Genomic DNA, 13,042 nt, shown 5'->3' with positions numbered 1-13,042 from the left:
CATACAGTTAACCTCATTCACATCATCCCGACGCCCACCATGGAGCCTGCACAGAGCAGTCACTCAAGAGACATGGGAAGAATAAATGAGCAAGCAGCACAGAAGAAAACAGATATCCTGCCCTGATGAAACTTACTGTCTAGTGGATGCAGACAGGGAAAAAACAGACATAGAGAAGATGGCGCTAAGCACTATGGGGGAAACAAAGCAGAGTCGGGAGCAAGGAATTAGGAAAGAGGTCGCTGCATTTCTAAAACTCAGTTAGAAAAGGCCTCTCTGACTGCATGGGATCTGAGCAGCCCTGAAGGAAGGGTATAGTAAACCATGTAGATAATATCAGAGATAAAAATGTTCTCAGCAGAGGCAACAGTACTTACACGTCATCACAATGAACACATATTATATTTATAATCAGGAAAAAAAAACAATAAAGCTATTGTAATCCTGAAAATGCATAAAAATATTTAAAAGCCACATTCCAAGGGCTAGGGAGAAGAATCAGATTGCATAAATTCCTAAGACTAAGACACTATGCAGTCTCCATTTAGGCCCAGGGTGAACACTCCACCCCTTCCCCCAGACCAGGCCCAGAGACCACCCTCTATCACGACTGTCCGGGAGAAAAACATTCAATAACATGAAGATGGTGAGGTGAGGTGAGAGGCAAGATGAGGGAGGATGGGTGAGGTGAGATAGAGGGGAGGGGGTGAGGTGAGGAGTGTGAGATGAGAGGTTAAGGGGGAGGTGAGAGATAAAGGGTGAGGGGAGAGATGAAGACTGAAGGGATAGGTGAGGTGAGAGAAGAGGTAAAGGGTAAGGAGTGAGGTGAGAAGCATGACATGAGAAGTAAAGAGTGGAGTAAGGGGAGGGGTGAGGTAAGGAGTGATGGGTGGGGTGAGGGTTGAGATGAGAGGTAAGGTGAGGGGCAAGGTGAGAGGTGAAGAGCGAGGTAAAGGGTAAGATGAGGGGTAATGGGTGACGTGAGGAGTGAGATGAGAGGAGAGGTGAGAGGCAAGGTGAGAGATGAGATGTGAGGTAAGAGTGAGGTGAGAGGTGAGGGGTGAGATGAGAGATGAGGTGAGGGGTGACGTGAAGCAGTCCTGAGGCAGAGAGGCCTGGCAATCCTAGCTGGTGCCACGAGCCACGTGCAGGAACTGTGACTCCTCTCCTGGCCTCCAGGCCCTGACCTCTGAAGGTCTGCAGAAGCCCTTGCATCCCTGTGTCACCTCAGCCCACCCACCTGTCCCCACTGAATGCCTACTGTGCGCTCCTGCCCTGTCCCCAGTCCACTGTGGCTCCCAGCTCTTACAAGCCTTCACTTCTGCTATCCAACCAGCTGGCTCTGGGGTTGTGTTGTTTTTTTTATATAGTTATAGTTAAAAAAAACAAAACCACACACCATAAAATTCACCATGTTGACCTCCCACTTCCACGTGTACAGTTCAATAACGTACGTATGTTCATGTTGGTTGCGTAACCAACCGATCTTCAGAACTCTCCATCTCGCAGACCGGAACTCTGTCCCCATAAACGCTAGCCCCCCCTTGCCCCCCTCCCCTGAGCCCCTGGTGAGCACCTTCTCCTCTCTGTGTCCCTGATCCCAACAACTCCAGGTACCTCATGCAAGTGGAATCATACAGTGTCTTTTTGTGACTGGCTAATCTCACTTAGCAGGATGTCTAGGTCCAGCCACAGGGCGGCATGTGTTCCCAAAGTCCTTTTTTAAGAAGGAATAATTGCATTGTATGTATAAGCCGCATTTTGTTAAGCCGTCCAGCCGCAGAGGCACCTGGGCTCCTGCCACCTCCACCTCGGCCTTGGCCTTGACACCCGTTTGTCCCACCGATCCCGGCCCCACGTGCTTTCCTGACCCTCGCAGCCAGCAGCCCTGCCTCCCGGGCCCACGGAGAACTTGAGAGACTAGAAGAAAGGCTTCCGAAGGTGCTCAGGCTTGGAGGGGGGGATGCGGAACAGGACCGACGGGGACCCCGCAGCTGGGCATCGAACGCGCTCCTGCTCCTGCTCCTTCCCACCAGTCTCCCAATCAGCTTAAAACCTGCACTGCATTTTGGCAAGTTCAAGACCCCTGGAGAGGGGGCATCTGGGGTGCTCAGTGGGCCCAGGGCGTGATCCTGGGGACCTGGGATCGAGTCCCACATCAGGCTCCCTGCAGGCAGCCTGCTTCTCCCTCTGCCTGTGTCTCTGCCTCTGTCTCTCACAAATAAATAGATTAAAAAAAAAAAAAAGAAAAAGACCCCTGGAGAGGGGACATCTGGGTGGCTTAGCAGTTGAACATCTGCCATTGGCTCAGATTGTGATCCCAGAGACCCGGGATGGAGTCCCACATTGGGCTCCCTGTATGGAGCCTGCTTCTCCCTCTGCCCGTGTCTCTGCCTCTCTCTCGCTCTGTGTCTCTCATGAATAAATAAATACATAAAATCTTTAAAAAAAAAAAAAAAAAAAGGCTCCTGGATAATTAGGTAACAAGCAAAGATCTCTGACATGCATCCAACCTCCAGAGACACCACCATGGCCTAGCAGGCTGGGGCCTCCTAGACCTGGGTGTGCAGGGCCTGGTGGAGCAGCCTCAGGAGAGTGGGGGGAACCCAGAGCCTCTGCCTCTCTAACAAGTTCCCAGGGGTGGCAGGGGCTCAGTGGGCCACCCCTGGAGGAGTAGCAAAAGCCCAGCGACTTGCCACCAGTTCCCACCTGTCCCCTGGGCTTTGCCCACATTCCTCAAAGCTGGCTCCAGAACGGGCTTGTTTCGGGGCTGAGGCTTCCCTCTTTGAAAGCTCCCCAGCAGCACTCACCCAGGGTGTGAAGGCAGCGCTTCCACAGGCCCCAACAGGAGACAGGAGAACAAAGAAAGAAGCAAGGAGGGTTTCTAAAGGACTCCCCGGGCTGGGCACTGCCCCCATCACCCAGGCAGCCTCCTCCGGGACCCACCTGGCAGAGACTTGCCAGGAGAACAGTCACCCGCTCCCTCCCCACCCAGGGCTGTGGAGGGGCAGGCACGCACAGCCTTCACCTAGTCTCCGTTTCTTCTGGAAGCCAGCTGAATTTTCTCAAGCCCCCAGTGCCACCCCTGCTTGCCATCCTCCCGAAAGACGGTCTTGTCTTCTCATAGCACCCGGGTGGCTCAGCGGTTGAGCGGCTGCCTTTGGCCCAGGGCATGATCCTGGAGACCCAGGATCAAGTCCCGCATCGGGCTCCCTGCATGGAGCCTGCTTCTCCCTCTGCCTGTGTCTCTGCCTCTCTCTCTCTGTGTCTCATGAATAAACAGATAAAATTTTAAAAAAAACCCTGGAGAGGGGACCTCTGGGTGGCTCAGCAGATGAGCATCTGCCAATGGCTCAGATCGTGATCCTGGGTCCTGGAGTCAAGTCCTGCATTAGGCTCCCCACAGGGTGCTTGCTTCTCCTTCTCTGTCTCTGCCTGTGTGTCTCTCATGAATAAATAAATTTAAAGAAAAGATCATCTTGTCTATCTCTCTCCACAAAGCAACCCTCCTCAATGCCTCTAACTCCAAATGAAGCTATTTCTCCCTCCTGCCCCCTTTCCACCACAAGGGGCCCTTACCTTTCCACCCACTCTTTTACCACCCCCTGGCTTCCTGCCTTATTTCACTTCTTAATCAAACACCCCCCCACACACACACTCCTCCCCAAAGTGGAAGGTGGCCCTCTGTCAGCTGCTGGTCTGTCACCACGAGGCGCACCCTAGGGTTGAAAAACCTGTGTGCACTGACCCTCCATCTAAGGAGGGTACAACTCAGTCTTCAAATCTTGAGCTCCCGAGGGAGGGCAGGGAGACCCTAGGCACTTGGAGGGGCTGCAGATGCTCAGTATAGCAGTGATTTACCAACTGGTATGGCGTTATTCCAGTATTTTCACAACCAGCCAAATGTCCCTAATGAATGAATGGGTTACACATCAGGTCTGGGCACCTGGGTGGCTCAGTGGTTGAGCATCTGCCTTTGGCTCAGGTTGTGATCCCGGGATCCTGGGATCGAGTCCGGAAGGAGGGCGCCAGCTTCTCCCTCTGCCTGTGTCTCTACCTCTCTCTGTGTCTCTCATGAATACATAAATTGAATCTTAAAAAAAAAAAAAAAAAAAAGAGAAATCAGTGCAGGTCTAAAGAATCATTCTGTTTTAAAGTTGCCTAGTCAAATGCAATAGGGCTCTTGCCCACTATTCACACAGACTGAGTCCCTCAGGTGGGTGCATCTCAAGGTCTCTGAAGATCTGGAATGGCTCCAGAGTAGTCTGGGCTGACTCAGGCCCCGGTGATCCAACACCACTTCTCCCCAGTTGGGACAGGAGGCACTATCTCTAGCTCCGTGCTTCCCAAACTTCAAGCGTAGGTACGAAATCAACAGAGGACCTGTGAAAATGCAGATTCAGACTCAGAACGTTTGGGGTAGGACCTGATATTCTGGATTTCCAACAAGCTACCAGATGGTGACGATGCTGCAGGTCTGTGGCCACACTTTAATGGTTAAGTAGCAAGCTCAGATTTTCACTAATGAGAAGCAATGCTTGAAGCTATAAGCCGCAGCACTAGCATACCTAAGGCATTATCAATGAAAGTGGATAAAAGGAGGAGACAAAAAGAAAAAATGAGAGAGTAAAGTATGTGTCCCAGGAGTGGGGATGCAGAAGGGAAGAGTAGAGGAGGATTAAAATGAAGAAGGGCAACCCAGGTGGCTCAGCGGTTTAGCACCGCCTTCGGCCCAGGGTGTGATTGTGGGGACCCGGAATCGAGTCCCATGTCGGGCTCCCTCCATGGAGCCTGCTTCTCCCTCTGCCTGTCTTTGTCTCTCTGTCTCTCTGTCTCTCTGTCTCTCTCTCTCTGTCCCTCATGAATAAATAAATAAAATATTTTTTTTAAAAGTATTTAAAGAAAAAAAGATGAACTGCCTTCAGCAAGTCCCTGGACATCTACAGGACAGGCAGACAGTGCTACAAACATTCAACAGACACAGGACTGTCCCTCTCTATAACAAGTGTATTCCACGGTACCCAACATGTGAACATGAAATATAAGAGCTAAAAGGGAATTTAAAGATCATCTCAGCGACCCCTTCTTACACTGCTGAAGAAGCCCAGAAGCAGGTAACTGGCCCACAGTCGCAAAGCAAGTTATCAGCAGAGAAGGGCACACTTGGGTCAGCTAGCTCACAGTTCAATGGGCCCTCCAACAAATCATCCCACTCAAGCACAAGAGATCAGTCACTGGGAGGTGCAGATGAAAGGTGGGTGGTCACAACTTGGAAACAAATTAGATCAGTTACAGCAGCATCTTCCCATCTGAGAGAACCAACCTAGTGTAATTCTAATTACAGTAACTAGCTGCCTCAAGCACCCAGGGCACTGATAGAAAACCTGTGGCTCCCAGGTCCCTGGTGAGTTTTAACAACTCCCTGGCTGGGTTCTGTTTTCAGGATTAAGTGAGGCATTTCCTGAAAGGCGGCAGCAGCTGTTCCCCAGTGGCCAGGACTGAGAATTTAAAATGAAGTCCTCCATGCCCTTTGACTCCCAACCCAAAGAAAAAACAAAGCAAACAAGATAGAACAAACAACTGCAACAACACAATTTTAAATCAATTGTTCTAATAGTGAAAAGGCGACTGCAAGATATTAAAGGGTGTGTCCCCCAAAATGCTATTAATTTTCAGTTACTGGGCGTACAGTCTCTAGATCAGAGGTTCTAAAGTTTAAAGTGCCTAACAGGGATCCCTGGGTGGCGCAGCGGTTTAGCGCCTGCCTTTGGCCCAGGGCGCGATCCTGGAGACCCGGGATCGAGTCCCACGTCGGGCTCCCGGTGCATGGAGCCTGCTTCTCCCTCTGCCTATGTCTCTGCCTCTCTCTCTTTCTCTATGTCTATCATAAATAAATAAATCTTAAAAAAAAAAAAAAATAAAGTGCCTAACAATCAGCGGTGAACTTGTTAAAAATGAAGATTCCCAGGCACCACCACCAAAGATTCTAATATAAATGGTGGGCCCCAGAAATCTAAATTCTTTTTTTAATTTTTTTTTTATTTTTTTTATTTTTATGATAGTCACACAGAGAGAGAGAGAGAGAGAGAGAGAGGCAGAGACACAGGTGTTGGGAGAAGCAGGCTCCATGCACCGGGAGCCCAATGTGGGATCCGATCCCCGGTCTCCAGGATCACGCCCTAGGGCAAAGGCAGGCGCGGTTCAGGCGCTAAACCGCTGCGCCACCCAGGGATCCCCTAATGTTATTGATGCCGGAGGGCTAGGGAATCACACTTTTGAAACATTTAAAGTCTTTGTTCAAAAAAATAAACAAAAAAAATAAATAAATAAAAATAAAGTCTTTGTTCATAGGCTACTAAACTACTCAAAAAGTACAACAAATGTTCACGTCAAAATGGCTAATAATAAAAAAATGGCTAATAATAAAGAAGTACATGAAGATACAAACTTAACATGCCATGAGAATAAATGCAATGAAAGAAGTTACAGAAAGAAAAGCAAAACAGCAAATTTTGCTAATCAAAATACTCAAAACTTCTGATTTTCTAAATTATATACAATCGAAGAGAAAATCCATTGGAAGGGGGGAAATGCAACAAACAGGAGAGAAAGAGTTGCTATCCGTAACATATAAAGATTTAAATATATGCCCAAAACATACACATGAGCAAAAACACAGAAAAAATTCACAGCATACAAATACAAAATAAACCAAAAAACAGCCAACCCAAAATAAAAAAAAAAAAAACTAACAGATTACAAATTTATTCTACAAGAGTTTTAAAAATAATATCCCATGCTGATGATGATGAAGTGAAACAGGCCATGGCATAAATTGCTAAGGTCAGCCTTACAGCTTTACAGAAAAAGTTGATTCTGTCAACAACCACTTACAGAGCATCTAACAGGCACCCAGTACACTAAACATGCAAAGATTCAGCCCGGTGGGTCTTAGATTTAAATTGCATTCTAATCTCCTTTTAGAAATGTATGCTAAACACACACACACACACACACACACACACACACACGCAAAGAAATACAAAGCCTTATCTACATAGCTATTCATCATAGCATTATTTATAACAGTCAAAAAAGATGGAAATAAAAGAACAATTAAGGAAATTATTAGGATGGAACACTGTGTTTTCATACACTATTTAATGATAGGAAAATGCTAAAGTTAAATATTGAGTGAAAAAATTAATGAAATTGTGCATATAATTCAATTTGCACTTTTTAAATGTTAACAAAGAAAAGAACTACGTGTTATCTACGGATTGTGGGATTATGGGTACCTGTTTTCTGTACCTTCTAGTAACTCCAAATTCTCTGCAAAGTTACCAACTTCATAATAAGTATTATTTTAAGAAAGATTTATCCCTGAATGAGATGAAGAAAAGGAGAGCACAGTTCTTTCTGTACACTGTGGAGGTACAATCGCCTAAAAAAAATCCAGTCAAAAGCAAGTCCAAAGTACTCCAAGTTGTTTCCACAACAGTGAACAGTCAAGACCAAACTTATAAATGTTTAAACAAACCAAAAAAAGGGCACATTCAAGCTGAATGAAATAGAAATAGACAAGAAATTGATAAAACACAGAAATTTAAATAAAGACCAAAATGAGAGGACCCACTGAAAGGTGGTGGACTCCATTTAACGGAAGTCAACAAGGAAAAAGAAGCCTGCGGAAGGAGGAGATCCTTCCAGCCAGCCACGAAAGGGACGGCCGCCTGGCCCGGGAAATCCCACACAGGGTTAAGACAGGCCATTTTCTGAATAAGGCTTTTTAGAAAGAGAACCACCACAGGCTGGGTTCTGCAAGCCTCCCCCAAACCTCACTCTGATGGTGAAAAGAGCGCGCTCAGGATGGGGAGCCAGAGGGTCCTAGTGGCACAGAGAGGACACGTGGGCCAACCTCTGCCCAGGATCAAGCAGCACTCGCCCGGCCGGGTCTCCTCCATCCGGAAGCTACCCTCCACGCCGACGGCTCCGCACAGCCTTCCAGCAGTGGGTTAGGGGCCACCTTTAAGATGTTCTTCTCTAAGAACACCTTAGATCTTAGATCCCCTTAGGTGCGAGGATCTGCACCTGCTCTGAGTTTCCAACTGGATCCCTGAGGACAGATGCGGTGTCCTCCACTGGTTCACGTGCTATTCTATGACCCGTCCTGGAAGGAACTATCCAAACCGGAGGAGCTCAATCCGCTAATGAGCGAAAGGACCAAGTCTCCACTTCTGGGATGTCAGCTCTAGTGCCGAAATAGGACGAATTTCATGTGTCCGGGTTGAATATTTGTACTGGGGGTTGATGGGAGCCAGAAACAACTTCTAAAGGCAAGAAACTTCCAGAGGGGCAGGGCAAACAGCTGCACTATACACTTTCAACGTATCGAAAGAATTACCTATTCTCTCTGCAACACCTGCAGAGTGTCCAGTGGGCCACATTCCCACGGGGAAGCTGTGCAGAAGCGAAGTGCACAGTTTGGAATCAAACTAACCTGAACTCCTGAATTCTTAGTCTCCTCATCTGTAAAACGGGGCTAATCATGCCGAACTCCTGACATGACTGGGTCATGTCTATGAAATGCAGCATCTGGCACAGAGGAAGCACTCAAGAGATGGAAACGAATAGTGTGCCGATTCGTGTGCCAGTGCCAGTGTGTCGGGTCCCCTCGCAGGCGAGTCCATTAGCATCAGCTGGGCCCCCAGCTCTGCTGTGGCTCCTTGAGGCCGAGTTCCACCCCGCTGCGGGGAAATCTCGGGGCGGGGGCTCAGGTGTGCATAAGCCTACAGGCCACAGGGCCGCAGGGTGTCACGGCAAACCAGGAGTCTGCACCAGCGACCCTGACCAAGCCAATTCTCCATAAGAGGAGTGGTTCCACTCCATGATCCGTGAAGTCCCTTCCAGTGTCTCTACTGTACCATTCCCTGTGTGGCACTGCTGATCATTCCGACAGGGATGTCCAGGGGACACCCTCAAATGCGTTCCATTTCCTTCCAAAGCCACTTGGCAGTCCTCTGGCCCTGCTCCCGCGAAGGGAGGATTTGGAGGAGCTTCCATGGCTCGGTTTGTGTTCACTGTGCAGCAGCTCGCCACCCAGGGCTGCTCCTTCCACCTTTCCTTCTCTGCCCCCAACAAAGTGGTCGAGTGTGTGTGTGTGCTGGGGCGGCCACTGGCTTAGAGTGCGTCAGCTCAGAGATGGTTTCCAGACCATCCTGTGTGTGTGTGTGTGTGTGTGTGTGTGTGTGTGTGTGCTCAGGGTGGACAAATAAACATTTCAGAGAAGCAATATGAATTAAATCATTTCAACAACAAAACCCGCCCACATGCTCCTTCCTAAATGATGCCTCTTAATTCCATGCTGAGGAGGAGTCAGTAAACTGCCTCTGTTATAAAGCCACCCTTACCCCTTTCATGCCCTGACACTTCAGAATCACAATATTTTCACACTCTATTGTACTGATGCCTTTGCAGAAGTAATAGCACTAGCTGTTTCCCTGGAAAGATGCACGGCCAGGGCGCTTTCCAAGAGATTTTCTTTGAATGTTCTTTGTGTCCTGGCGCACTGGGGGACACGGCCAGCCGGCCTGCATCTGGGGGACGCGGGGCTACTCGGAGTAATGCACTAGTGTTCTTAAAGCCCCCACCCCCCCTCCAGGGAACGTACCCCTTCGCCCCTACAATGAAGTATCCCCAAACATTCGACAGACCACACGGATCCAGCCATGCCCCCAGATAACAACCCCGGCGCCCGCATTTTGCAGAGAAAATAAAGGCACCTTCGGGGAAGCCACAGACCCGCCTCGGGCTCCGTGAATAGCAGGAGAGCTTTAGCAGACCTTTAGCAAGACCGGCCGGAATCCGTTCCCTTTCTCGTTCTATTTTCGCCGTGCCTTTCATTTGCTGGGCCCGAGAAGAATGGAAAAGCATCTCCAGAAAGGAGGGCTGGGGAGCGGTGGAGAATAAAAGAGGGCGGGCGGGGAAAGCAGGATTTTTTGAAAATAACAGCGATTTAAAAAACGGGGGGGGAGGGAGAGGCAGGGTCGCGGCCGAGGGTCGCGGCGGGGCTTACCTGGGGCGCACGAGGCCGGCCGCGCCAGCAGGAGCAGCAGCAGCAGCAGCAGCCGCCGCCGCAGCCAGAGGCCGGGGAGCAGCAGCCCGGGGCGGCGGCGGGCGCGGAGGGCGGAAGGGCCGCGGCCGCTCGGCCCCGGGAGCAGCGCGACCCCGGCGCGGGGCTTCCCCTCCATGGCCGCGCCTCGGCGTCGGCGCCGCGCCCCCGGCGGTCCCGGCCCGGCCTCGCGGCGCGGCGCTCTCGGGCCCGGCAGGGGCGGCCGCTGCGGCTGCGGCGGGGACGGGGACGGGGACGGGGACGGGGACCGGGCGCCGCGCACCGGCGCGGAGGGAGGCCGGCGAGGCGGGGGCGGGGGCGGGCCGGGCCGGGGCCGGATCGGCGGACGGGGGCCGCCAGCCGCACGCCGGCCTCGCCGCTCCGCCCCCTCCGGAGCCTCGGGGCGCTGCTCGGCGACGCGCGGGCCCGGGCGCGGGGAGGCGAGCACCCCCTCCCGGCCGGCCGGGCGCCTGCTGCCTGCTGCCTGCCGCTGCGCGCGGGGCGGCGGCGGGGCTCCCCGGCACCCGCCTCCCGGGAGGGGGCGCGCGGGGGCCGGGAGCGCGGGAGCCGCGGGAGCCGCGGGAGCCGCACCCCCGGGGGCGCCGGGACGGACGGGCCTCCGGGTCCTGGCCGGGCGCGGGGCGGCAGGTGCGAGGGGGCGCCCGGCCCTCCCTCCGCGAGGGCCCGCCGTGCAGCCCAGGGGTGGGACGAGCGCGCGGCCGCAGCCGTCCTTGCTCCCGCCTGTCCGGGTGGCTCTGGAAGCCCCGGGAGCCCCGCAGCCCCGCAGCCCCGCGCGCACGTAGGAGGCCTCCGGGAGGCGCCTGCCGAGCCGGCCGCGGAGCTGCCGGGAGGGCGCACGGCCAGGCCCCGCCAGGGAGAGCGGCTCTCCTTGGGGACAGTGCCCGGTGTCCGAGGAGAGGCGTCTGGGGGTGGACGGGGAACCGAGGAAAGCCGACGAGGGACTGGACGTTTGGGGAGCACCTGCTGCGTGCCAGGCGTCGACCTCTGAAGACACCTGCTGACGGAAGGGCCGCGCCCAACGTGCAATTGGCGATTTGGGATCTTTGCCTCCTGTTAGGATGCTCGCACCAGGCCGGGGACTTAAAGGTGTGAGTCGGGGACACTATTGTCTGGGAAACTATAGGGGTTGGTGGAAAATGTGGATCACCTCCGATGACCAAAGGGCCCCGGCTGCGCTCCACCTGGGTTCCTCTGCTAGGCCCAGGCGCGCAGCTCCAACCCACCCAGGCACCTCGGCCCCTGGGGACGTGGAGAATCAGTAATAGCCCTTCCTCTGAAGCAGGCTGCAGCACCCTCCCAGAAGTACCCACCTGTTAGCTTCACGGAAGATGGTTGACAATAAAAAGTTAAAGATAGCTCTTGTCGATGTTCTCTTTTGTTGTTGTTATTGTTGTTGTTTAAGGTTTTATTTATTTATTCAGGAGGGACACAGAGAGAGGCAGAGATATAGGCAGAGGGAGAAGCAGGCTCCCCATGGGGAGCCCAATGTGGAACTCGACCCCAGGACCCTGGGATTACATCCTGAGCCAAAGGCAATCCATCAACCACTGAGCCACCCAGGTGCCCCTCTTGTTGATGTTCCTAATTTGTCTTGTGCTTAATTATGCTTCCCCATCATAAGCAGCAGCCGTTCTTAACAACTGATTCCCCACCAGCTTGCGAACGGAGGATCTTGCATACCTTGCCTTCAGCCCGCAATCCCCAGGTTGAGTAGCCCTGTGAAAACACTGCCTATTCAGGCACATCTGGCCCGGGGATACCCTGGCCCTAGACCTAGGACGTCTTGTTCGTGCCTTTCTTCACCCTCTGAACTCATTGTATGAACACATCACTTGCCTCCAAACCACTGCCTTGAGGTGATCCTTATATTGTCTTATCCTATTGTATTATCTTTTATGAATTGACCCTCTGCCTCTCCAACCAAATTAATACGAAGTTCGAAGATGGTGTCATCCTGCTTGGGAATTCCCACAGCACTGGTAAAACGCTCATTATACATTTGTTGACTTGAGCCAGAGTATCCACCTGCCCAGGGAAGTGGTTCAACCTTTCAGATTTGGCTCCAGTCTGCGGTAAGCTCGCACCTACACTCGTACCCAGGTCCTAGAGGAAGAAGGCTCCCTCTCAATTCAGAAAAAAATAAAATGTTTGCTGAGCCGTAAAGAAGGGATTGACATCCGTGGGAAATAAAAATTGCAACTTTGAGATATTAGAAATGACTCAAGGTCACCAACTCTCTATAGAAAGACCCCTAGGAAGGGAGAAGAAATGTGTGGGAAATACCAGAAAGGGAGACAGAACATAAAGACTCCTAACTCTGGGAAACGAACTAGGGGTGATGGAAGGGGAGGAGGGTGGGGGTGGGGGTGAGTGGGTGACAAGCACTGAGGGGGACACTTGATGGGATGAGCACTGGGTGTTATTCTGTATGTTGGTAAATTGAACACCAATAAAAATAATTTTATTACAAAAAGAAAGACCCCTAGGGTCTCCTAGTTTCCAAGCTCTGAAGGCATAAAACTGAATGTTACCTCTGTTAGGAGTGAATGCATTCTGCTGGAGTGTCTAAGAAGATGTCTCCTGGGGCTCTAACCATCCAGCTAAGCGGGTTGTGTGGTATGTAAGTCCAAGACAGAGTGAGTGGTACAAGTACGGGCATATGCATGCCCCCACATGTGTAGACATGTGCACCCATGCACACTTCTGTCTGAGAAGAGAGATTAAGACAAGGCCTTGGGGCATTCAGACCAAATGATGCAAAAAAACAAACTGCAGCAAACACTTCTGAGCACCTTCTATGACCTGTTAGTGCTGGGGGGAGGCTGTAAAAGAAGATGGAAATAGTGATTTTGGAGATTACCTCATACAATTTTCGTTGTATAGATAAACAAATCAGAGAGATTAGTTTAT

General features: G+C 51.6%; 1 protein-coding gene across 1 annotated transcript in view; it reads right to left on the bottom strand.

Moving 5' to 3' along the window:
- Nucleotides 1-12,131, bottom strand: part of KIAA1549 (KIAA1549 ortholog) — a 144,838-nt gene extending 132,707 nt beyond the window's left edge. The window contains exons 1-2 of the mRNA XM_049095268.1: nucleotides 12,054-12,131; nucleotides 10,076-11,234 (exon numbers count right to left, since the gene is read on the bottom strand). Of these exons, the coding sequence (XP_048951225.1) occupies nucleotides 10,076-11,234; nucleotides 12,054-12,131 (1,237 nt within the window). The remainder of the gene's footprint in view (nucleotides 1-10,075; nucleotides 11,235-12,053) is intronic.
- Nucleotides 12,132-13,042: the final 911 nt, after the last annotated feature.

Source organism: Canis lupus, chromosome 16 (assembly GCF_003254725.2).
Source record: "Canis lupus dingo isolate Sandy chromosome 16, ASM325472v2, whole genome shotgun sequence".
NCBI lineage: Eukaryota > Metazoa > Chordata > Mammalia > Carnivora > Canidae > Canis > Canis lupus.
This window is presented reverse-complemented; position numbering and strand designations above follow the sequence as displayed.